Below are 25,905 nucleotides of genomic sequence, written 5' to 3'. Positions count from 1 at the left end.
TCTGGTCCAGCTTCCCGTGGATGTGTACCACGCGAGTGATGGTTCAAGCCCCTGCCGCCCCTGGGATGGAGTTCTGGGCTCCTAGGTTAGGTCTGCCCCAGTCCTGCTGGTTGAAGACATTCAGGGAGTGAACAGATCTCTCTTTTTCTCCAAAGTGGAAAAAAGTTTAACTGTATTTTTTAAAAAAAGGCCAGAGGCATGCAGAGCTGAAGGGGCCACCCCCACTACCACAAGCTACACCCACCGGAGGCACAGCCACGGACACTCCCCAGGCCTCCAAGACAAACCCACTGTGTCCCAAATGCTTGCAGTGAGTGTGTGCTGTCTCTGCCAGCGACTCTCACGTGGACTCGGGGGCAGGGAAGGGCTGGCCACTCACTGGGCTCCAGCTCTCAGACGGGCCATCCGGCCACCTAATCAGGGAAGGGCTGCTCCCCACAACTCCTGCTGTGGGCGCCGGCATCACGGGGCAGAAGCAGAGCAAACCCCAACCCCACGGCTGGTGCAAAGAAACATGGTGATGGCCACCCAATGGGGCCAGTTTGCAAAGAACCATGAACAGAACTAGTACCCCGAAGGACCTGGTGGGCAGGAACCGCCTCCTTGGGCAACTGGCTGCAGGTGTCCTGCTGCGCTCAGGCTGGGGCCACCCAGACACAGGAGCTTGGTCCCCTACGTGGCTTGTGCCAGCCTCTCCCATTCCACATCAGCCCCTTTGACTCCACCTGCAGCTCCCCACAGCACACGGGCCCCCATGGAAACATGGCTCTTCTCTGGAGACTTCCTGGCGGTAGGGATGTGGGAAGACCAACACTTCCAGGCGCTGTGCTGTGCAGCAGGTACTGTGCCATGCTCTGCATCTCTGGATGAGTTTCTGGAAATCTCTGGCCCCTCCACTATCCAGCTAATGCCAAGACTATCGGCTCTGGTAGTGTTCAAAGAATCTCCAGCTTCCAAGGACACATGCGCTGTGGGTAGTCCAGGTTGTGAGCTCAGCTCTGCTAAGATCACCTCCCAAAGAGAAAGGCCCTCATCCCTGGGACAGAAGGACAAAGGTCAGGTGCAGAGACCACGGCCCTGGGTATCCTGCCCCGAGTGGCGGCCCGGGAATAAGGTGTAAAGGGCTTCGCTGCCATAGCCCAAGAGGGCGGTGCGAGGGGAGGTGACCCTGAAGACATACTTGCTGTCCCTAGAAGCACGCAGCCCTGTGGACAAAGCCGCTGCTGACGTCTCGTACTGGAGGGCTTGGGATGGTGTCCCAGCCGCTCTGCTTCGGCTCCAGTAGCAGGTGACGGTCCCAGTGCTGGGGCCTCTGCCAGTTGTGGGAGCCCTGGTTGGAGCCTGACTCCTGGCTAAGGACTGGAGCAGCTCTGCTTGTTTCAGATAACTGGGGAGTAAACTAGCGAATGGAAACTCATTCACTCTGCCTTTCAAAAAAGAAAATAAAAAACATTTTGATGGGCGAGTCCTAGAATGGGGAGATAAGGCTGGGGTTGCCCCCAACACCTGGCTCTCCCAGACTTCCTAGAGCCCCCTAGCTCCCAGCGACACATCAACCACCATGAGGTTTCTACAACCAAACCCTACTAGGATTGGCCTGGCACCAGCCCAGCAGGACCCCAACCCCTCCCAAGTCCCTGAAGTTAGGAAAAGAAGTCAGGGGTCCTGAGGGGAGGGGCCTGTGGCATGCTGGACTGCCTCCGGCCCACCCCCACCTCTACACCCTCCAGGCTGGCACTTAGCAGCCTGTGGGGGAGGGGGACGGGGGAAGGACATTTGATGGAGCCTGGTGACCCAGTTAAGGCTGAGACTGCACGCCCAGCAGTCACACGATCTTGGGGACAACCTGAGAAGGTGGTCACCTACCTTTTTCCACCCTCTCTCAACCTGCTGAAGGCTCACATTATTTCCACTGAGAGGTGCTCATCCTTTGCCAAGGGGCACGGGGTGGGGTGGGGTGGGGTGCACAGTAATTACAGTCTTGGGCTTTGGCAACAGGGGGTGGAGCCCGGGACCCTCTGGAGGTCAAGGGGCTGCTCTTCACTCCCACCTGCCCAGGCCCAGCCCCAGGGTGGGTGTGGAACTGCAGGTGGAAGGCAGCTACCCTCACCCAGGAAGAGCTTGTCTCTTCTAGGGCAAGCTCTGGAAGAGGGATGAGGAAGGTCACAAGAATGGACCGGAAGCGACAAGCCTTGGTGGAGCCGATGGGACGGTGCTGGCCGTGGAGGCCATGAGCCTACAGGAGCAGTGCCAGAGGGGTAGGGTCACACGGTTTCTCTAGCTACATCATGTAGGCTGTACCGGGCAGTCCTGGGGCAGGGGAGCAGCAGAAATGCAGTGAGGCAGCCAGAAGAGGCTGGCAGTCAGAATGACACTGGTGAAACAGACTCATCATGACCCAGGGGACAAGAGTACAGAACCACACATTGCAGACCGCACCCACCTGCAGCACTTTAAGATGCCCAGTGTCGGGAAGGGTGTTGGGTCAAGCCGTGGCCTGGGACACCTACATCCCACACCAGGGTGCCCATGAGAGTCCCAGTTCTCTGCTCCTTTCCTGGGAGGGAGCAGCAAGAGTTTGGGCCCCTGCCACCTCAATGGGAGGCCTGGATGGAGGTCCTGGCTCCTGGCTTCCGCTTTTCCCAGTCACTGCAGCCATTTGGAAGTAAATAGAAGACAGTTCTTTCTCTTCTTTCCAAATAAAAAAATGTTACCCAAAATACATCGGGGTGCATATACACATGTGCGCTGTCAGACAAGCTGCCCGGCTTCCCTGTGCCTCGCTTGCCCCACCTGTGGATGGTTGGCATCTGCACGCACCTACAGGCCAGCATTGCGAGCAGCGAGGTCCCAGTGCCAGGTGTAACCCTAGAGAACCGCAAGGGCACACAGCAGGGCCCCATAGCCGGTGGTCCTCAGGTGGCCCTGGGCAAGTGCACTGCTCAGTAAAGGCCACTACTCTGGGGAAGGGGTGGGGGAGGGAACGAGGCATTTGTAGAAGCGGCAGACACCCACGAAGGCCAAGCCAGGAAGCACCCAGGGCCGGCTTCTCTCCCAGGTCACACCACCATCCTGGGCCCTGGGGGCAAGGACCTGGGACTGTCAGAGGCCAGATATTTTTGGCAAGGGTTGCGCTGAGGCACAATGGGTGCTTAGTAAGCGGAGGTGGGTGGAGGTGGGTGTGGGCATCTAGCCCCAGGGTGGGACCCACTGCAGCCTTGGCGGGGCAGAGAAGGCTACTGCTCTGCTATTTTTCTTCCAGGAAGGGGTGGAGGGGGGCAGAAGGGTTGGCCCTGGGGCACGTGACAGTTGGCAAGGTCACAGCCATGTCCCCCTATTTCCTGCCACCTTGATCCAAGTTGGCAAAGGGTCACGGCTGCAACTTGGATCCAGAGGCTGCCTGGGAAGGCGAGACAGGTGGCCACATGGGCCTCAGGGTCACCACTCGGGACTCAGACCCCCGTTCACAGCTCCCCATCCAGTCCCTATCCCAGAGCTCTGGCTGGCCTTGGACTGGGAATGGCAACCCAGGGCTTTATCTGCAAAACTCAAATGATTTTTCTTCTGTTCAGCAAGCTGGCAGGGAGGAGGGCCAGGGGAGGGGGCAGGGAGTAGGTTACGATAGGCTAAGATGGGAAGAGAATAAAAGCAGGTCCAGGCAGCCCCTCCACTCCAGGCTGAGAGACTCACCGTAACGACAGAATTGCAATAGCATCTAGGGACGGGGCACGCAAATGCTGGTGACTGCCAGCAAGGAGATGGGGGCAGGCGGGCAGGCAGGCATCCACAAATAACTTCCAAAGACAAAATGCAGGTGCAGCATGCGGAGTGGATCCAGAGCCCCAGGCTGGAGGTTTTTGGAGGAGGGCAGGAGGGCAGCAGGGCAGCAGGAGGGCAGCAGGAGGCCAACGTGGGGGTTTCCCCAAAAAGTAGCCTGGATGCAAACAAGGAATGTCAACCCAGCCGGGAGGCACTGCAGCTGGGATCCAGAGTAAGGCGCTGGCAGTGAGTGGCCCTGGGTCAGGACTGCTCCATCCAGGCCTCTGCTAACCCAAACCCGGGCCGCGCCCTCCCAGGCTGCCAGGAGGGCATGTGGCAAGAGCTGTGCCACCTGGTTCCTTCCCAAAGCCCCCAGGGACAGGGATGGGGTGCCCCCACATCAGACTGCCAGGGTCTGATTCCCAGTTGCAGTGCCCAACTCCAGCGTCCAGCCAGTGCAGGCTGCTGGGGGGCGGAATCAATCCTGCCACATGGGAGACCAGGTTCCCAGCCTCCAGGCACTCAGGCAGCAGGCCAGTAAATCTGAGCTCACTGTTCCTCTCTGTTTTTTTAAAAAAGATTTATTTATGTTCTTATTGGAAAGGCAGATATACAAAGAGAAGGAGAAACAGAGAGAAAGATCTTCCTTCTGCTGGTTCACTTCCGAAGTGGCCACAACAGCCTGAGCTGAGTTGATCTGAAGCTAGGAGCCAGGAGCTTCTTCTAGGTCTCCCACACAGGTACAGGGTCCCAAGGCTTTGGGCCATCCTCAACTGCTTTCTCAGGCCACAGTCAGGGAGCCAGATGAGAAATGGAGCAGCCGTGACATGAACCAGTGCCAACATGGGATCCAGGCAGTTGCAAGGTGAGGATTTAGCCACTAGGCTACTGTGCTAGGCCCCTTCTACTTTTTTTGGAAAGATTTACCTATTTATTTGGAGTCAGATAAAGAGAGAAAATAAGAGACAGAGAGGTCTTCCATCTACTGGTTCACTCCTTAAATGACCACAATGGCCAGAGCTGGGTCAGTCTAGAGCCAAGAGCCAGGAGCTTCTTCTGGGTCTCTCGTGTGGGTGCAGGGGCCTAAGGACTTGAGCTATCCTCCACTGCTTTCTCAGGACATAAGCGGGGAGCTGGATGGGAAGTGGAACAGCTGGGACATGAACTAGTGCCTAAATGGGATACAGGCACTGCAGGCAGAAGATTAGCCTACTACACCATTGTATCACCCCCCCTCCATTGAGTCCAAAATTTAAGTAAACAATAAAACCTCTTTTTTTCGAATTGCTTTTTTAAAAGCTTAGGCAGAACAGCATTGGGGTTCATTGCTCCTTCCTCAGTCAGGGGTCAGCTCAGGTAAAGCCAAGCACAGTCCGTCTGCCCCACTTGGGGCAGTCCCTGGCCTGGGTGGGCCCATGGGATATCAGGGACTGGGCAGGGGTAGGCTGGGAAGTTTCCTTCTGACGTACAAGGGTCTCTTGGTCCACACCTGCAGGACCTTCCCCCCCCACACACACACAGGATGCTGCTGACACAGCAGCCGCCAATGCAGGGTGCCCCTAAGGACAGTGGCACCCAAACTGACCCAGCGGCCACCCTTGTACTCTGGGCACCCTGTTACATGAGATGACATATTTCTTTATTGATGAGTGGGTTTGGGCAGAGTTTTCCATTACCTGGGCCAAAGGCCTCCCAAGTAGCCCACAGACTGACACAGATCGCCCAAGCTCTTGCTTCGCACCAAGCCAGCAGCAGACACGGCAGCAAGCACAGGGCAGCAACAGGCCTCTGCACTCAGGGGCCTCAATTTCTTTAAAAAAGAATTTGCAAGGCAAAGAGACACAGATCTCCCACTGACCAGTTCACTCCTCAAATGCATGCCACAGCCATGGCAGAGCCAAGCGGTGCCAGCAGCCCCCTCCAGGTCTCTGAGATGGATGGCAGGGGACCAAGCCCTGGCGCCACCACCTGCTGCCCTTCTGGATGAGGCTTGGCAGAAAGTTGCAGCCAAAGAGAAGCCCGTGTGATCAGGGTTGGGGTCGACCCAAGCGTCTACACCACACACGCACCTCTAAAGCCAAACGCCAAGGGATGTTCTGGGTAGGGACCACTTTACTTTCACCATGAAAAATAATTCAGCTGTCTTTAAATACAAGATTCTTGTCCTCCAAACCAGCAGACCTAAATGCTTCCTGTGCCAAAAAACCATAATGTGTTGAACCAGCCAGAACTCCCAATACGGGTACATAGGAAAGTCCACCCCAGACTCCCAAGGTTCAAAGGCAAGGGGTCAAGAGCTTGTGCTCTGACCACGGACCTGACAACACAACCCCGCCCTGCAGGCCTGTGTCCTGCCAACGTAGTTTTCATTTTCCTTTGCATCTGGAGGATGTTTGTGCTTTGTTAAGATTTATCTATTTGAGGGCCAGGTGTAGTAGCCTAGCCTAGTGGCTAAAGTCCTACCTTGCATGCTCCGGAATCTCATATGGGCACTGGTTCTAATCCCGGCAGCTCCACTTCCCATTCGGCTCTCTGCTTATGGCCTGGGAAAGCAGTCAAGGATGGCCCAAAGCCTTGGGACCCTGCACCCACGTGGGAGACCCAGAAGAGTCTCCTAGCTTCGGATCAGCTCAGTTCCAGTCATTGCAGCCACTTGGGGAGTGAATCAGCAGATGGAAGATCTTTCTCGCTCTCCTTCTCTGTATATTTGACTTTTAAAAATAAATAAATTAAAAAAAGATTTATTTATTTAAAAGGCAGAGTTACAGAGAGAGATCTTCCATTTGCTGATTCATACCCCTTACGACCACAATCTCTGGAGCTAGGCTGGCCTGGAGCCAGGAGCCAGGAACTTCCTCCAGGTCTCCCATATGGGTACAGGGCCTAAGTACTTGGGCCATCTTCCACTGCTCTCCCAGAAGCATTAGCAGGGAGCTGGATTGGAAGTTGAGCAGCCAGGACTTGAACCAGGGACCAGATAGATGGGATGCTGGTGCCACAGGCACTGGCCCAACTTGCAACACACAGTGCCAGCCCCATCTGGAGTTTTTAAGCTGACGCACACCATGGCCACCTCTTAGGGGCAGACACTGCAAGGCCATCTGCTATGGTTTGGATGGGGTGTGTGTCCCTCGAGGGGTCATGCGTCAGAAGCTCGGTCCTCCCAGCCAAGTATGCCAGGAATGGTATGGAATCTAAGGGGTGGGGCCGAGTGCTCAGTCCAGGGTGACAGGGGCTGTGGCCTGCGGGGAGTGGGGCTGTGAACATAGCTCCTGGAGGAGCCCTGAGCTCTCCGGAGAGAACCGGAGCCAAGGCAAGCCTGACTAGAGCTGCTCTTCCTTCCATCCATGCTTCCACCATGCTAATGCCGCCTGCCAGCCGCCCCTCCAGGGCTGCGGCCATCGGGTGCTCTGACCTGGTCTCTGACCCTCCACCCCTGGGAGCTGAACCTGCCTCGGGCATTCTGCTGTGGTCACAGAGAAGGGACAGGTACCCAAAACCTTTGCAGGATGCAAATGCTCATTCCAAGGATCCCAGCTGCCGAGTCAGCAGCCCTGACCAGCAGGGGAAGCTGCTTCTAGAAGCAGCTCTGGGGTGCTGGAATGCTGGCCTCCCTGCTGGTGGATGCGGGCAGTGTACCTGCGAGCTTCTTCCGTTTGCCTTCCAGACACGAGCTCTGCCTAGAGAGTAAAGCCACAAGCCCTGGGTAGGGAGAGAGGAGACTGGTAAGCAAAGAGGTGGTGGGCAGAGGTCGCAGCTCTGGCCTCAGCCTCTCTGCTCCCAAGGCAGCATCCTGCTGATGGGTGCCCAGGAACGCACCTGTCCCTGACAAGCCGCAGGAGGTTCACGGAGCATCCAAACAAGCCCTGGCTCACCTGTCAGCTCAAGACAGTCAAAGGTGCAGGTGCGGGGCTTGCATCCCAGGTGACTCAAGGCAGGGTACAGCCACACCCAGACGGGCACCTGGCTTTTGGGATGGGGCGGGGGCAGGCAGCGCTGGGAGGAATACTCCATACCCACTGACTTCCACCTGCCCTGGCCCTCTTCCACATATACCAACTCAGAAGAGCAGATGCCCAGTGTGGGCACCTCCCTGGCACCCCACAAGCCAGACAGAGAAGAAAGAACCCCACAACGGTGACAACCTTGCCTTTTCCTTTTTCAGCCGTTTCAGACTGACAAGGGAACATGTTGTTGGTGGGGCATGGGTGACATCACCATTTCAGATCCTTACTGCTCAAGACAACTTCGGCCCTGGGCTTCCCACCCTCTCTTTGGGGAGTGAGCCGCCCAGCTGCATGTGCAGGCCCCGCCCCCTCCCTGGAAAGGGGCCTCTGGACGGCTGGACAATCCAGCTGAGCCCGATTCCCCGCCTCAACCTTGACCATGTAGGCCAGCTCACGTTACTGTCGGCCTGACACACACCGCAGACTCGGTTTCCTCGGCCCTCACACTCTGCTTTCAAAATCAGGCCATGTGCAGCTCCCAGCTCAGGCTATCCGGTAACCCGTATTCCCTGGCCACTGAGGGGGCCCTGGACACCACCCGCTCCCCTGCACTCCCCATTGAATTATCTGTCTTGTGGGACACGCTACTTAGGGGCCCAGGGACACCAAAGATGGGGTCCTCTCGCCAAAACTCCCCTGCTTCCTCGGAGGATGCAAGAAACCCCAGAGCCGAGGACTTTTAAATTCAACTTAAAAGCCTCAAGTGGGTTTCACAGCATCTCTGTGAACCAGTTGGGTCTTGAACAAAATGACCAAAATGGGCGTGCTCCGGACCTGGCCTAATCAAGTTACATACTGTGAGGGGCTGGGGGGTTCAGCAACACTGGGTCCGCTGCCATGGAAAATCCTGCCGGAAGGCAGCTGGGGACCGGCCAGCATTTCCACCCAGCGTGTCTGGGGAGGCGGTGAGGCCATCTCGTCAGTTCTGGCTTTGGGGGAAGGCCTCTTTCCAACTGCCTTTGGATTCTGCTGAGAGGAAATCCAGGGGCCCGCTGGGGAGAGGGGCTCCCTAGCCCCACAGATGCTGCTGCAAGGACTGGGCAGCCCCTCTTTGCTCCCTCCATGGTGGGAAGGGCAGCTCCCAGAATGCACATCTGTCTGAAACCTCACAACACTGCGGTGAGAGAGACTCAGATGAGGTCACAGGGTTGGGCCCCGAGTCCAGCAACTGGCGCTCCTCTAAGCAGGCCATGTGTGAAGACACCCAGACACACGCAACAGGACAGCTGCTGGCCCAAGAGGTGGGGTTCGGGGTGCAGCATCTGCCGGCTAAGGACAGCCGGGGTTCCCCAGGGACCTAGGCGGGACAAGGATGAAGTCTCTGCTAGAACTCCATTAGCAGGCAGGGCCATGCTGACCCCTGGGTCCTGAGACTGGAACTTCCAACACTACGACAAATAAATGTTCTTAGTTGTTTAATTTTCCTTTTATTTGAAAAGCAGAAACAGACAGATCTCCACTGCTGACTCACTCCTCCAATTACCTGGACAGCCAGGAGCTGGAACGCCTATCTGGACCGGGATCTCGCTCGTGGGCAGCAGGGACACAAAGACTTGAGCCACCACCTGTCCCCTCCCAAGGTGTGCACTGACAGGAAACTGGAAGGGAAGCTGCGAAGCCAGGATTCCAACCAGGCCCTCCAGCGCAGGATGCCGCGGTCCCAAACAGTGATGACCACTGTACCAAACATCCCCTCCCATTAGTGTGGATTTAAAAAATATATATATATTTATTTATTTGAATGGAACAGCGACACAGAAAGGGGAAGACATAGAGACACAGAGGCATCCTCTATACATTGGTTGAATCCCCAAATGACTGCAACAGCCAGGGCTGGGCCATGCCAAAGTCAGAAGCCTGGAAGGGTCTGGCATGGTAGCCTAGAGGCTAAAGTTTTCTCCTTGCACATACTGCAATCCCAGGTGGGCTCTGGTTTGTGTCCTGGCTGCCTCGCATCCCATCCAGCTCCAGGCCTGTGGCCTGGGAAAGTAGTGGAGGACAGCCCAAAGCCTTGGGACCCTGCACCTGTGTGGGAGACCCGGAAGAGGCTCCTGGCTTCAGATCGGCTCAGCTTTGGCCATTGTGGCCGCTTGAGGAGTGAATCAGCGGAAGCTCTTTCCTCTTCGTCTCTCCTCTTCTCTGTATATCTGACTTGCCAATAAAAAAATAAACAAATATTTTTTAAAAAAAGAAGAAACCTGGCATTCCTCCCACGTCTCCCACATAGGTGCCCAAGCACTTGAGCCAGCCTCTGCTGCCTTCCCAGTGCATTAGCAGGGAGCTGGATTGGAAGGGGAGCAGCTGGGACTCCAGCTGGAGCTCACGCAGTATGCAGGCTCACAGGTGGGGGCCTAACCTATTGTACCCAAACCACAGCCCCTGTGGAGTTTGCTTGTTTTTCTGTTTATTTGTTTATTATTTGAAAGACAGAGAAACGGAGAGAGCTTGAGAAACAGAGAGAGCTCTTTCATTCACTGGTTCCCTCCCAAATGCCTGCGCTAGCCAGGGCTGGGCCAGGCTGAAACCAGGGGCCGGGCACTCCACCTGAGTCTCCCCCGTGGGCAGCAGGGACCCAAGGACCTGCTCCATCACCTGCTTTCCACGCATCAGCAGTGAGGTACACCGAAGGGGAGCACCCAGGATTCCTAGCAGCACACCCACGCGGGATGCAGCAGGCCAGCAACAGCTTACACGGCTGTACCACACACCGGCCTCAGCAACCTAGGCATGTCATGCCGTTTCCCCAGAGAGTTCGTGGAAAATGAAAATCACAATGCCTCCATTTTAAATCCTTTTGCACCCAAAGTAAGTTTCTGCTGAAAATTTTTAACAAGTGCCACCCTCAGCCACCCGGCAAGGCAGCTGCTGTGTCCACAACCCTTCAGCAGAACCCAGAGGAACAGCACCTACGATCCCAGGGGAGCCCACGACACCCCAAGCCGCAGCCACTGCCGCCCTGCCACTCCAACCGCAGGCTAAGTCAAGTTCAAAGGTTAACTCAGACTTGGCAAAGCGAATGGCCAGTAGGAGACCAAAGAGGGGGACAAAAGAATCACACTAACATTACAGCTACGTGAAAAGACCCAGAGACCACAGGCCCCTTGGACCACAACAACCCCACGCCCAGGCAGGCCCTGTTCCACTCCCACTTGACAGGCGAGGAAGCTGAGGGCACCGTGGTCGGGATGAGTCTGGAGCCCACTCAGCTCCAGTCAAGTTCATGCCTTGCACAGCCTCACAAGACTGCTTCTTAGGGCTGGCGTGGTGCTAGCATCCCATATGGGTGCCAACTGGAGTTCCAGCTACTCTATTTCCCATCCAGCTCGCTGCAATGTAGCTGGGAAAGCATGGAGGATGGCTCGAGTGCTTGGCCTCCTGCACCCGTGAAGGACATTCAGATGGAATTCCAGGTTCCTGGCTGGTCACTGCAAACATGTGGGAAATGAATGAGCAAATGGATGACTTCTTTCTTTAACTCTGCCTTTCAAATAAATCAGTCTTTTTTTTTTAATTGCTTCTTGAAGATTGCAGGTCAGAAAGAAATCCCCCAGAAAACAAACTGGAATCTTCCACGTTCTCAGCATGCCGACTCGAGTATATCGGCTTGCCTGCTTGCTTGTTACTTAAGCACAAAGGAAAGAAACCGCTTTTCAGTTAGGGGCAGAAGCACGGCAATCCAAAAACGCTCCACAAATTCCACCTGTCATCAAGTCAGACCGGCAGCACGTCGGACTTCAGATGCCCCCCATGACAGGTGTTCCTGCAGCAAAGCAAGCCCCACAAACAGCTCCAGACACAAACAATTCCGAAACCTTTTCAAAACGGGATGCTCAGCCACTGGCAACCAGCTGGGTCAACGGGCTGCTGCCAAGCCAGTCCATTCTCCGGTGAAAGGGAGTGTCTGGGATGGGCCAGGCGGTGGAGGGACCCAAGGAGCCCGCAAGGGTGTCCTGGCCTGGCCCCCAGCTAGTGGCCAGTGGGGGCACAGTTAGAGTGGGCAAGTGTGTGTGGGGGAGAAACAGGGGTGGTGCCCTTGGCATAAAAGGGAGAAAGCCAAGCATGGGATCTCCAAGCGGACTGGGGCTCACAGCACGCCACCCCCAAGCAGGGTTTCACTTTCCGAAGTCACAAGCCGGCTTTGCTCTGGTCCAGTGCAAAACTACTCAGTGACGATTCCAGAAGCACCAAGACTCTAAAGTGATCTCCTGCTTTATTGTGTATTGTTCATCTCTTACTGTGCCTCATTTATAAATCCAGCTTCACTCTAGCTGGACAACTGTGTAAGGGGCAAAAATGCAGCCCACCTAGGATCCACTGCTTCCTGCAGCTTTTCTGGAACAAGTCGCCAAGGGGTAAGAAGGCGTCTCTGCCAACACCGCCCGACAGGTGATGCCAGCCGCTGCTTGCAACCTCAGACACAGGCCCAAATCCCGACTGTTCTGCTTCTCATTCTGCTTCCTGCTAAGGTACCCAGAACAGCACTGAGTGTCTGCCACCCTGGCAGGGGACCCAGCCATGTGGGGAGGGGAGAGGGACATCAGGCACGGGGTGAACTGGCAGCTCTGTGGGGATCCCAGCCACAGCTTTCCTCCCCTTAGACTTGACCCTGAGCCAATCCTGGTACCCTCAGGCAGCCAACTGGTAAACCTCCCCTCCCTAAACCAGCTTCGCAAAGGAAACAAGCCGCTGGGGGGCATCACGAAGTCACCTGCAGGCTAAGACCCCTCCCTGCACCCAACAGGCCTGGGAGGAGCTGCTGAGTGGGGCGCTGGGCCAGGGACCACCTCCTCACACCCAGAATAACTGCAGAGAGCATGCTGGGGGCCGAGGAAGTAGAAACCCGCGTGCGTTACCAAGGGCAAAAGGGGCACTGCGGACTCCCATGTGTGGGCCAGGCAGCCCGGGGTGCCAGGGCGAGGCCGGCCACGGCGCCTTTAAATAGAACCTCGCAGACACCGGGGGCAGGCACATTCTGGCGCACCTCTCCAAGCGCCTCGGGCACGACCTGGCCGCTGGCCTCCGGCCTCCGCTCCCCTGGGCATTTTTCCGGTCTCGGCCCAATTCTGGAAATAATATTAATAGTTCGGTGGGCGTAGCACTGGATGGCCTTAAAAGGCAGGCTCTGTTACTGCTCCACTCTCCAGATGAGGCAACCGAGGCCAGAAGCCGGGCTGACTCGGAGTTCCCAATACGCCTACCTCTTTAGCCCACTGCTGATGCCTGGCGGGCGGCTGCCTGATCCTTGGGCGCACGAGCCCTAGCTGGACCCCAGCTGGATCCCAGCCAGCGTCTAAGACCGGTCCCGACGCCTGCAACAGCGACGGGCGGTAAGCCGAGACACTCTCAGGGGGGCTCCCGGAGACACGCCGAAGCCCAGCACTACCCAAGTCTTTGAGCCTCCGGGTGTAAAACAGACCCTGCCAGGCAGCCAAGGATTACCTTTCTCCTTTTGTTTTAAAAGATAAAAGGACAACAGGGGCTAATTCCTCCCCTGGGGGATAGAATTAAAGCAGTCGAGTGAGGCGCGCCCGAGCCTCCGTTCCTCCCTTTCCTCGAAGTTGCGCGCCGCGGAGAGGCGCAGGGCCTGGCGGCCCCCGGCCTGGGACTCTGGCCGGGTCCCCGCATCGGAGGCTCCGGCTCTGGGATCCCAGCGCAGCGCGGAACCTCCCCCCCTGGGGGGGGGGGGGGAGGGAGGGAAGGGCCAGAGCGGGACAGACGGGCGCGCACGATCCGGCTGCCTTGTGTCCAATTTGCCAAGCGCACTCCGAGTCCTTGCGCCCTTCTCCCCACGCCGGTGCCACCCTAAGGCGGATGCCCGAGGCTCGCACCCAGCCCCCTCCCCGCCCGCCGCGCGGCATCAGGGACCCCTTGCGCTGGGGGCGCGCGGCGCGGATGCTCACAGTTTGAACTTGTTCTCCAGGTCCTTGATGAGCCGGCGGCTGAACTCCGGGAACTCGGTGTAAGGGTTGAAGACTTTGCAGCGACGGGGCCGCACCGCGCCCTCGCTGATGTTTAAGCGGCGGCTCAGCTGCGCGCTCAGCTCGGCGTCGGCGCTAGCCGGCAGCGCCACGGCCGCAGGCTCGGGCTTGGGCTCCGGGAGCGGGGCGGCGAGGGGCGCGGGCCGGGGGTCTTCTTCCTCGGCCTTCTCGCGCTGCAGCCGGCGCTGGAGTTTGCACGCCAGCTCCTCGCTGGCCATGACGGCGGCGGCTCGGAGCACCTGGGAACGGGCTAGCGGCGCGCTCCTCGCGGGCTCGAGGCTGTGCGCACTCGGCGGGACGCGCGCCGGGCGGTTGGGAGGAAAGTGGGAAGGCGGGGCGACGGGGCGGAGCGGCGGCTTTAAGGAGGCGCCAGGGCTCGGGTACCGCCCGCCGGGCGGGAGGACACAGGTGTGCGCGTCCCGGCGAAGGCGACCGCAGCCTCCACCCGCGACTCGGGACCGGGGGCTGAGCGCGCCCCCGGACTCGGCCTGGACTCCGGATCAGCTCTGCCCTGGCCGCCAGCGCCCGTTCCCGCAGAGCCTGGCGACTCTGCGGCCGCTATACGAAGCGGTAGCCCGAAGAAAAGTTAGCGACCGACCGTTGGCAGAGTCCTTTCTCGGCCCCCGCGACCACCGCGCTGGCGGCTCTACGCCGCGAGGGGTCTGCGTGCCCGGTGACCCCGCCCGCCCCTGCAGGTCGCGCAGGTGGGAGAGGCGGGCAAGGAACGCAGGGAGCGGTGGCTGCCTCTCACTCCGCGGAGGGAAATGTTTCCAAAACGCGAAAACCCATAAACACAAACCAGCCGGTGTAAGGTGTAACGGCGGGAGGAGAAACTCCCCAAGGCCTGGAGGCGGAGCGTCCAGCACAGCTGCGGGAATTCCAGCGATTTTTCCGTAAAATGTGCAACAAGTTGAAAATGAAGAAAGAAATCGGTCTCATTAGCAAGAAGGTGAAAACAAGCGCGCAATCGTTCCCAAGGAGACGGCTCTCTCTCCCCGAACGGGAAAAGACGCGTCTGGCGAACCCGCGACCGCCCTGCGCAAGTGGAGCAGCCGGGGCCTGCAGCAGCGCGCATAGGGTGTCGATGCTGCAGACGGTGGCTTTACCCACCACACAGCAGTGCCTGTCCCCAAACTTGAAAGAAGTTATGCTTTCGTTGAGGAATATAATGTTAAAAATGTTTGCTTTCATGAGAGTGGCTTTTGAACCCAATTCAACTTTTAAAAAACTTTTTTGTTTGTTTTTAATTCCAATTCCACTTTTTAAACTTTCCGAATGAGAAAGCACGTTTGCTGAGCGAGAACATGGTCACTTGGTGCCCAGAAGGCACGTCACCTGCAGGGGCTAGGACGCTCGGGGCGCAGGTCACTAAGGAAGGGAAGGGGGCTAGAACGCCCCTCTCACTAGAGCCCACCTGCGTAGGTGACGGCAGGTGTCCAACACACAGCACCTGCCGCCCCGGGAAGGAGCCCCACCCCCGCTGCCCCGTCTCTCCAGGCAACCAGTCACAGCCGAAACGACCAGTCTCCATCCATCTCGGTCTCAGAGTCCAGCTGCTGCCTATCCTAGGAGTCAAACCTGATTGTGCATGGTGGATTCAGTTGCCGCCTGCGTGCAATAGAGCAGGTATCTGATATGGGCAGGTGCTCCTCTGGGGATCCCGCTCCTTGTTAATGTGCCTGGGAAAGCAGCAGCAGGTGACCCCAATGGGATGTATTCCACCTGGAGAGGAGCAGATGCAAGCTTTGATCCAGTTGTGTCCTTAAGGGTCTCTGAGCCCCCAAGGCAGGGCCGATTGACGGGCAAGACACAGAAATGGGGACCGAAGCTCCGGAAGAGGAGGCGCTGGGGTGGGGGAGGGGGGTGTTGGACTCCTGGGCCCCAGCTCCCTTTCCAGTTCCAGCTTCCTGCTAATGTGCTCCTTGGGAGAGAGCATGGTGCACGGAACCACCCAGAGTGTCCGGCTCCTGTCTCGGGCCTGGTGCAGCCCGATGCAGAATGAACCAGCAGATGAACGGCCCATTATGGTGGCTCTCTCCATCTCTATTGCTCTGCTTTTCATATAAAATGAAAACAATGTTTTTAATAGTATCTCTAAGGACATCGCCTTCCATTTGTTTTCAAATTGCCAACTTCTTGAAAAAGGCAACATTACAGAATTTCGATCATGGGATCCCAGTGCTTGCAGGGCAGTATTAGCCAATTGAGCCATCATGCCAGGCCGAAAGGGATATCATTTCCAGGGCAGAAAATATACTGTTCATTTAAAAAAGAAAAAGAGGTGAGGGGGAGGAGAGAAGAACAATAAACCATTATTTAAGAATATGAATAGGACCTGGTGCAATGACTCAATTGGCTAGTTCTCCTCTGGCAAGCATCGGGATCCCATATGGCCACCAGCCTCATATTCCGGCTTCCCCACTTCCTTTCTTTCTCTCTCTCTCTCTCTCTTTAAAGAATTATTTTATTTTTATTACAAAGGCAGATGTACAGAGAGGAAAAGAGACAGAGAGGAAGATCTTCCGTCCGATGATTCACCCCCAAGTGACCGCAACGGCCGGTACTGCGCTTACCCGAACCTGGGAACCAGGAACCTCTTCCGGGTCTCCCACATGGGTGCAGGGTCCCAAGGCTTTGGGCCATCCTCGACTGCTTTCTCAGGCCACAAGCGGGGAGCTGGATGGGAAGTGGGGCCCAATGTGGGGCATGTTCTGAGGGTCCCGCTCAAGTGGTTTGCATAATTCAAAAGTTCTGTATTGCTGCCAATCTCACCACTCCAATCATGATAAAATCTCTCCAGACTCCACTGGCTGACATAGCTCACCTTACAGTCTCCATTTGCCGAGGTATTCACTGCCAACACTAGGCTGGGGTAGTTGATCGATTTGTTCTGTCCTCCGTCTTCTGTTATGGCACCAGGTGTCCTCTGCGGGCTCCAATGGACTGCCATATCCTCCATGTGCACCTGGATATGCTGCCCACTGCTCCATCCAAGCCACTGAGGAAGTCCAGCCCTGACATATGCATTCCACGGTCAGACCATGGAACCTGCACTTTTCTCCATGGTTGGGGTTCTGAGTCCAGTGGTTTAGTTGGAGGGATTCCCAAAGAAACTTCTGATGAGGTGATCCCAGACCTGATTATCCCTGGCCTGATTCTTATGTGTGCATGCCAATACAGGGTTCGAGTCTGTCGCCCAAATCGGACTACCTACCTACCTACCTACTTACCTACCTACACACACACACACACACACACACACTCACTCACTCACTCACTCTGTTAGTTGCAATTCCTGGGTCAATTGTCTCCAGCCCTGTCATCTACTCAATCTAACAGGTGTTGCACTCCAGCCCAATCCTGCCCACTACACACTCAGCCCCCATTACTATACTGCACTACAGCCCCTGGGAGCTGCAGCCTAGTCAGATTAACCTGTGATAACCCCCACCAGGCCCACCCCCTGCCCTGGTCCCTGTACTTGCCACTATGCACAGCAGACTGGTCCTGTCTGTCCCATATCCCGTTCAGCTCTTGTGCATGTCAATGGGCATTGAAGCCTAGTTCAACCCAGCCAGCCCCATATCCAGCCCACACACGTGCCAGCGGGTGCCGCTCTGTCTAGCCATGCCTGTGCCAGTCCGTCCGTGTGCTCATGCTAACCAGTGGGAGTGGTAACCCAGAGGGAGATGCCCACTGTTTCCTTACTGGGTCCACTCCCACTCCTGAATCTTGCACTCTCCAGGTGGTTCTGCGGTTTAGCTTAACAGAATATCCCCCTTGTGGCAGCATCTCCTAGCTGATGTTGTGACAAAGCCCAACCAACCCACAACCCCTTCGGCTTATGCATGTACCAGGAGGTACAGTCAGCCGAGCCTGGCTTGTCCCCAGTCCAGCTTACATGCAGGCCAATAGGCATCGTAGCCATGTCCGGCCTGGTCTGCCCCCAATCCCAGCTCTCATGCTCACCAGTGGGAATAGTGGCCCAGCAGGGGAGCTCCCCATAGCCCCACTAAACTGTTTGCCCACTCTCCCCCCAGGGTCTCACGTGTGCTGATTGGGCATTGTGGGCCAGTCTGGCATGGCCTGCCTTACCTCGACATTGGCCAGTGGGTGTTACAGCCTAGTTCGGCCCGGCCCAACCTGCCCCCAGTTCCAGCTCATGCTGGTGGGGACTGCAGCCTAGCCAGCCCAGCCAGACCCCCTGTCCCGGCCCTCATGTGAACTTGCTGGTATTGTGGTCCATCCTGGCATGACCCACACTCCATTCTAGTGCTTGGATTTGCCAGTAGGTGATATGAACTGACCCAGCCTGGCTGATAGCGGTGCCCAGCTCTCCCTGTCCAACTCTTTAAGCAGTATTCCAAGGAGGCACACGTGCAGCGTGCCAAGTGGTGAAGCTTATTGAAGGCAAAGAAATTACCGACACATGCGGGCCATTTCCAGGCAAAGAGTGGTTTGTGAAGGGAACAATGAGAGAGAGAAAGAGAAGTTTCTGCCTCACTTCCTTCTGTGCCTCCAGGGAGGCAGGCAGGGAGGGAGACAGAGAGAGGGAGGAAGTGAAAGAGAGAGAGAAGGAAGGAGGGAGAGAGAGAGAGCCTCGTAGTCACGGATCTTACAGGGTTGGGAGAGCGGAGTGGTTTGTGGCGGTGCTCCCACCCAGGTCCCAGGTGAGGGGAGGGGCCCTGACAGGTGGTTGGACCCTATTACACGGGGAGTGGAGACGTCTGTGTAAACTCGCCCCTGCCCACCCTACATGACGGCTGCACAGGGAGATGAAGGTGGCTTTTCCGACCTTCAGCAACAACCCGACGGGAGGCTGTGAGTCTCAGAGCTGAGGTCACCCAGGGACACCAAGCCTGAGCTGATCAGCCCACTGGTGGCTGGGCAGAGGGACAGCTCCAAGTCCCCGAGCTCCCCTCACCTAGCACTCCTCTCAGATCCCAGAAAAAGGATGACAGTAGGCCCTGGGCCCATGTGGGGTAGCGGTCTCTAGACCTGGGGCTTGGCTGAGGTTTCCCAGCCTTTCTGATCTTCTGCCAGGAGCAGCTCCTAGTGCTGCACCAGTGGAGGGTGCCAGGGCCTACGCCGGGCATCAGGCAGTTAGCTGGGCAGGACTCAGTTATACAGAACGGGATAATAAAAACCAAAGGGGGGAAGTCCTACAGAGGGTCCACGGGGAGGGGAGAAGACGCCAGGAGTGCTGCCTGGCACAGTTCTCCAGTCATCAACAAAGACATGAACTTGACCCTGAGGGTAGGGGGGGTAGATGGCATGAAGGCCACCTGGGCGCCTGCACAGCAGGCAGACAAGGGGAAGGAGGCCTCAGCCTGGCCGGGGAGCTGCTCCAGCCCCTGCAGCCCCACGGCTCCTGCACCCGTGGGCACCTAGGAGGCAGCTGGCTCCCCCCAGCCCCCTTGGGCCCTGTCTCCTTGCCTACCCTTCCCCACTGTGCATTTTCTCTTGTCTGTCCCTCCCATGAGGATGCGTAACATCAGGGCGGGGCGTGTGCTCTGCCGGCACTGGTCTTTGGGGCATCTAAGCTGAACGCTTGCCTGAGTGGATCCCTGAGGCTTTTCCACTTTTAACCCGGTAGCTATGTGAGCTGGGAGTCCCTGCCCTACTCAGCAGTGGGCCCAGGCTGGTCGTGGCCCTCCAACAGTTTTAGATTTGGGGTGCATTTTGGATTTTAAGACGGAGAATGCTCAACTAGCAAAGCAGACAGGCATATCCCACCCAGGATCTTACACTCTCCAGGAGGCTCTGCGGTTTAGCTTGATGGAATTTGCTCCCCCCACCCTTGCCAGTCTCTGCCAGCTGATGCTGTGGCAAAGCCCAGCCAACCCACACCACTCTGGGTTATGCATGCACCAGGAGGAACAGTCAGCTCGGCCTGGCTTTCTCCTGATCTAGCTCACATGAGGCCAACAGGTGTTGTATGGCCCACCTCCTCCTAGATGTCCACAGACACAGCCACCCACCATGGCCATTATGTCCCCTCCATGCCTGCATCGCCTGCCATCCCTCTCCACTTGTGGGCTGAGCAGAAGGAAGGGGAACCGGGGAGAGCAGATCCCGGCCTGAGGACCAACGAGGAGACAGGGCGCCCCAGCTCCATCAGCAGGAGAGTCCCTCCTGGCTCCGTCCATTTTCTTTTTTAAAGATTTATTTACTTATTTGAGAAGCAGAGTGACAGTTTCCGTCCACAGGTTCATTCCCCAAATGGCCGCAGGGCCAGGCGCCAGAAGCTTCTCGCAGGTCTCCCATGTGGATGCAGGGGTCCAAGGACTTCACCCATCAATGCTGCTTCCCAGCCTGCATCGCCTACAGGTGGGAGCTGGGTGGAAGTGGCGACCCTGTGGGATGTTGGGTGTCTTCAGGCAGCAGCTCAGCTTGCACCACCCTAGTGACAGCCTCAGTGCTCCATCTGGTCTCCTATCCAGGTCCCTAGGAGACTGGACACTGCCACAAGCGCTAATCAGATCCGGAATATCACAGACACACCCAAACATCAGATTGGATCTGCCCTCTGTGACCTTCACCTTGACCTGTAAAATTAATCTTGCCGCCTTTGAGGGCTCCAATTTCCCATGTCCTTGGGTTGCCCGTCCAGGACTCACACTGTAGCAAGGGAGCCAAGCAAGGGACTTGCGTGTCCAAGAGCAGCATAACAGGCTAATCCTCTGCCAGCATTGCAGGCACCGTCCTGGCTGCTCCATTTCTAACCTAGCTCCCCGTTTCTGACCTGTAAAAGCACAGCAGGACGGCCCAAGGCTTTGGGTCCTTGCACCCTCACGGAAAACCCAGAAGAAGCTCTTGGCTTTGGATCAGCTCAGCTCTGGCTGTTGTGGGCACTGGGGAGTGAACCAGTAGATGGAAGATCTCTTTCCTTCTCTCTGTAAATCTGCCTTTCAAATTAAAACACACACACACGAATAAAAATTAAATAAATAAATAAATAAATAAAACCTTAAGAAATAAAATAAATGAAAAACTCATTCCCAGCGTGGTAGCCTAGTGGTTAAAGTCCTTGCTTTATGCATGCACCAGGACCCCATATGGACGCCGGTTCAAGTCTTGGCAGCGCCGCTTCCCATCCAGCGCCCTACTTGTGGCCAGGGAAAGCAGTGGAGGATGGCCTAAAGCCTTGGGACCCTGCATCCATGTGGGGGAATCCAGTAGAAGCCCCTGGCTTTGGATTAGCTCAGCTCTGGCGGTTGTGGCCACTGGGGGAGTGAACCAGTAGGTAGAAGATCTTTCTCTCTATGTCTCTCCTTCTCTATAAATATGCCCTTCTAATAAAAATAAATTTTAGAAATGAATGAAAAACCTCAGGAAAAGGACAAAGAGCTGGGGACAAGGGTTGTGGGGCCCTTGGGACACCTGTGGCCTGTGGCTAAATGCGCGGTGCGGTTCCTGGCTGCTCTGGGCTGCTCAGGCAGCTTCCCAGTCCGCTAATTAATAATAAAGTATTCTTAATGCTCATGTGTTTCTATTTATTGGACAGAGTGTGTTGGTTTCTATCTGACCAACAACAGCCAGTGGAGGGAGGGGCCAAGCTCCCGGGCTGTCCACTGCCTTGCAGGACATCTTAGCAGAATGCCGGAGGTGCCAGAGCGCCAACATGCACTCCCATATGGCATGTGGCATCACAAGCAGAGGCTTAACCGACTCCACACAATGCCCACTTCACAGGTGGCACCGGGACTGCCTGTGCCTGGTTTGGGTTGGATGTTTGTCTCTCTGGACCCTCCACATATTTTCTGTTGGGGAATGTTTGGCTCATTTGCCTGTGGTCCAGCGGGTTAAGCCTCCACCTGTTTGCCCAGCTCTGCCACCTTTTGTGTAAAGATGTTCCATGCCATCAGGATACAAAAAGCCCCCGGCCAGGCGGATCGCAGTATTTTCTCCCTTTCTGGGGTTTGACTTCTAATTTTCTTTCCGGTGGCTTTTGAAGTTTGTACTTGGTTTTGTTGACAAAATGCGGAGAAGTGGGAGAAAGCCCAGCTGCCCAGGCGTCCCTGGGACATGAGACTAATTCCAGCTGGGAAGTCTCCGGCAGGGCGCCCCCTGCTGGCTACCCACGGAGCGTGGCAGCAGGCCCGGCTCAGCAGGTGCATGGGAGCCTGGGTCCTGGCTCCCGCCTGCCCTCCTTCCCGGGCGAGGGCCGAGGCTTTCCTGTTGGCAGCCCTGTGGGGACAGTTCAGGCCTTGGGGCTCAGATGCCACTCTTGGACCAGCTGAGGGCCCGGAGGAAAAACAAACAGAACTTCTCTGCTGGATGGCGCTCCCTGTGGGTGCCTGCTGCAACCCTCCAGCTACAGAAGGTCATCATAAATGTACCCAAGGGGCTGGCTGCGCGGTGCGGAAAGTAAAACTCCGGCATGCCACACATCCTGCCATATGGGCACTGGTTCGAGTCACAGCTCCTCCACTTCCTTTCCAGCTCTCTGTGGATGCACCTGGGAAAGCAGCAGAGGATGGCTCTAACCCTTGGGCCTTGCACCCATGTGGAGGACCCAGAAGAAGCTACAGATTTTTGGCTTCAGTCTGGCCCAGCCCTGGCTTTTGAAGCCATCTGGGGAAATCAAACAATGAAAGAGCAATTTCTCTTGCCCCTGCCCTTCTCGGCAGCCCCAGGGCCCCGCTCAGAATCAAATCCCAGCTCCGGGTCAAACCGTTTGCTGGGAGAGCACCCGGAGGCAGCAGCAGTGCAGGGAAGCAGCCGCCAGGGGGCACTATTGCAGCACACGCAAGTCGGTTCCCGCGGCGGTGCTGACAAGTGTGGGGACCCCCGAGGCAGGACTCTGCGCCGGCGGGGATCCCATGGGGTGCACCCTGTCCCTCTGGATGCTTGGGAATCACGACAGAAAAGCCGCGTCCCTGTGGTGGGCAAGGCTGCGCAGGGCACATGGGCACCTCAGTGGGCACTTGTGCCCCATCCCCTGGCCTCCCCATCAGGACTGGCAGTTGTGGCTGGGGGAGCCTCTGGCTGAAGGGGAGCATGGAGCCCATAGGAAGGCGGGGTGCGGGGGACACTGGGGGTGGGCGGTTCCCAAGGGAGGAATCCACTGAGACCACACACACACCTGAGGCCTTGGTGGTGGTGGGAAGAGCCAGAGAGGGGAGGATGGCAGAGCTGACAGCCATGGCTACCCAGCCAGGGGGTAGAGACACGGGGGGACAGGGACTGGAGTGCAGGTTGTGGGGGATGGTGGGCTTTGTAACAAATCACTTCTGGGGTCTGCTAGGGAGCAGACACCTGCCACTCACTGCTGTTTTTGCAGTTTCCTGTGAGTCTATAATTATTTCCAAGTCAACAGTGAGAATGGGCAGCGTTGCCACCCGCCACACCAACACCAGCATCCCATATGGGTGCCGGTTCAAGTCCTGGCGGCTCCACTTCGCATCCAGCTCCCTACTGTGGCCAGGGAAAGCAGTGGAGGATGGCCTAAAGCCTTGGGACCCTGCACCCGTGTGGGGATATGGAAGAAGCTCCTGGGTCCCAGCTTTGGATTAGCTCAGCTCCAGCGATTGCGGCCGTGTGGGGAGTGACTCAGTTGATGGATCTTTGTCTCTCCTTCTCTCTGTAAACCTGACTTTCCAAAGAAAAAAATAAATAAATACACCTTTAAAAATACTTTAAAAGTCTAGGTGGAGAGAAAAGCTATGGATGGCAGTGCCAGGGCATCCTGGTGAGAAAGGATCTTTGAGCCAAGCTGGACATTGCAGGGAGAGGGTGAGGTGCCAGCTGCCGGGAGGAGGGGGGCTGCAGGAGGGCCAAGCACCGGCCAGGGGCTGAGCTGGGGCCGGGCGTGGGGGCGGGGCGGGGCCAGGGACTGTGGAGGTCTCTGGTGCTCTGGGCTGATCTGTGGCTTTAGGAATTTCCCATCTGTCTCAGGGGTGTTTCATATCACCCCTCTCTCGCCCTTCCTGGCAGCTGCCATCTTGAAAGCTGGCCACAGACCTATGCTTTTATAAACACACGGTTCAAGTTGCCTAGGAGGCTGGGGGCTCTCAGCCTGGCCAGTTAGCAGCTTCCCGGCCACTCTCGCATGTGCCAAGTGAACGGCAGTGCCAAGTCTAAGTCACAAACCAGTGGCAGCCCATCTAATGTCATTGTTTGGCCTCAGCTGCCATTCCAAGACCCTCTGATTTCACGGCTGATGGGGCCATGGAGGCCATCTGGTCCACCCCGAGCCTGCCCACTGGGCCCTCTCCAGTAAATCCCCAACAGGTGCTTTGTGGCCTCTGCTTCTTAACCCACCTGCCCCGTCTTCCGAGGGCTCAAATGGTCAGGAAGCTTCTCTGAAACCCAAGCCTGTCGGCCCGGTACTTTCCCCCTGGGGGTGGGGGATCTGTCCTCCGCGGAGGGCTGTGTTCTATGATCAGGTATTTGAGGCAATCCTGGCACTATGCCTACTGCAGGCTAGAGGGCTGCGGGGCCTGTGCTGAGCCACTAAGCCGTGGGAAGACACAAAGTAGTTAGCTCCTCCTGGTCACTGTGCACTGCCCAGCTCTGCTCTCTTACCTGCAACCGAGGGGTGGGGGTGGAGAGGAGGCCTGGGGCCTTGGGAGCCTGCCCTGCACCTGTCAGCAGACGCTGTGCCCACTGGCTCATGAGTGCCTCACACTTGGTGGCAGGGTGCCTATGGTGATGGACACAATGGACCCTGTTGCCCAGTCCAAGACTGCACTGCCGTCTCCTTTCCAGGGGTCTTCTTACTTCCCCCTGATTGTGCAGCCTGCCCAGGTCTGTCTGGCCTGGGGAGTCTCACTCGGCCCTGGCGCCTGGCCCCTTTTCTGAATTGAGCATCTCTTGCACAGCAGGCCGGAGGGGCGGGGCTAAGGCTCCCGGGGACCAGCATGGGTGAAGCAACAGGCAGAGCATCCCTGAGTCACAAGCCTGCTGGCCAACGAAGAGTGGGGACCCAGGCCCCGCCTAGACCAAGAGTCAGCCCTGGGCTCAGTTTTTGAACTGTTAATTCCAACATAATTACAGGTATGCCCAATAGTGCGATCTCCGCTGCTGTCGTCACAGTACCCGGACGCGGCCCCACTGGCCACATGGAGAGATGCTGGCCCGTCCTACCCTGGCCTCAGCTGTCTGGACTCTCCAGGGGCTCCGGGGTGTTCTGCTCCCGTTGATGGCTGCTCAGTCACCTGCTGTTTCTAGCTGTTTGTCTGCCACCATGTTGACACTTCTAAGTAGTACTAGTTAGGTCTTTTGGTATTTTTTTTTTCAAAATGTATTTATTTCCTTTCCAAGGTAAAGCGACATAGAGAAATCTTCCATCTGCTGGTCTTTGCTCCCCAGATGCCAGCAACAGCCAAGGCTAGGTCAGGCTGAGGCCGAGAACCTGCTGCTCAATGCAGGTGTCCCCTGTGGTCGCAGCATGAGCAGGGAACTGGGGGTGATGTGAGACATGGTTTAACCTCTGTGCCAAATGCCCACCTGACTTCTCTTGTTTTCTTTTAATTATTCTTTTATTTTGATAATCTTTACATAATTGATGAGGGCACAAAGGGTCAAGGGCTACAGGAAATTGGGTAAGACCATTGTTTCCACAATTTTTAAAAATATATTTTTTTTATTGGAAAGGCGAATATACAGAGAGGAGGAGAGACAGAGAGGAAGATCTTCCGTCTGATGATTCACTCCCCAAGTGACTGCAATGGCTGGAGCTGAGCCAATCCGAAGCCAGGAGCCAGGAGCTCTTCCAGGTCTCCCACGCAGGTGCAGGGGCCCAAGGCTTTGGGCCGTCCTCAATTGCTGCCCCAGGCCACAAACAGGGAGCTGGATGGGAAACAGGGTTGCCGGGATTAGAACCGGCAACCATATGGGATCTTGGCACGTTCAAGGCGAGGACTTTAACCACTAGGCTATTGTGCCGGGCCCCAGTTTCCACTTTTTTTTTTTTTTCCTGTATCTGGGGTAAGGAGGGAAATAAAGAGAGAGGCCCCACCCAGCCTCCCATCCTATCTCAGGGTCCCCAATGTGGGGCATGCTCCGAGTGTCTTCCTCAAGTGGCTTTGATAGTTCAACAGTTCTGAACTGCTGCCCATCTTGCCATTCTAAGCATGATGAAATCTCCAAAATCCACTGGCTGACACAGTCCACCTTAGAGTCTCCGTTTGCCCAGAGTTTCACTGCCAACGCAT

General features: G+C 56.7%; 1 protein-coding gene across 1 annotated transcript in view; it reads right to left on the bottom strand.

Moving 5' to 3' along the window:
- EFHD1 (EF-hand domain family member D1) overlaps positions 1 to 13,986 on the bottom strand; it is a 32,510-nt gene extending 18,524 nt beyond the window's left edge. The window contains exon 1 of the mRNA XM_040972467.1: positions 13,667 to 13,986. Within this exon, the coding sequence (XP_040828401.1) occupies positions 13,667 to 13,962 (296 nt within the window). The 5' untranslated portion in view covers positions 13,963 to 13,986. The remainder of the gene's footprint in view (positions 1 to 13,666) is intronic.
- Positions 13,987 to 25,905: the final 11,919 nt, after the last annotated feature.

This window comes from Ochotona curzoniae, unplaced genomic scaffold (genome assembly GCF_017591425.1).
Source record: "Ochotona curzoniae isolate NIBS_2020 unplaced genomic scaffold, NIBS_Ocur_1.0 contig_2294, whole genome shotgun sequence".
NCBI classification, from domain to species: domain Eukaryota; kingdom Metazoa; phylum Chordata; class Mammalia; order Lagomorpha; family Ochotonidae; genus Ochotona; species Ochotona curzoniae.
The sequence above is the reverse complement of the archived record's forward strand: the minus strand, read 5'-3'. Positions and strand labels throughout refer to the sequence as shown.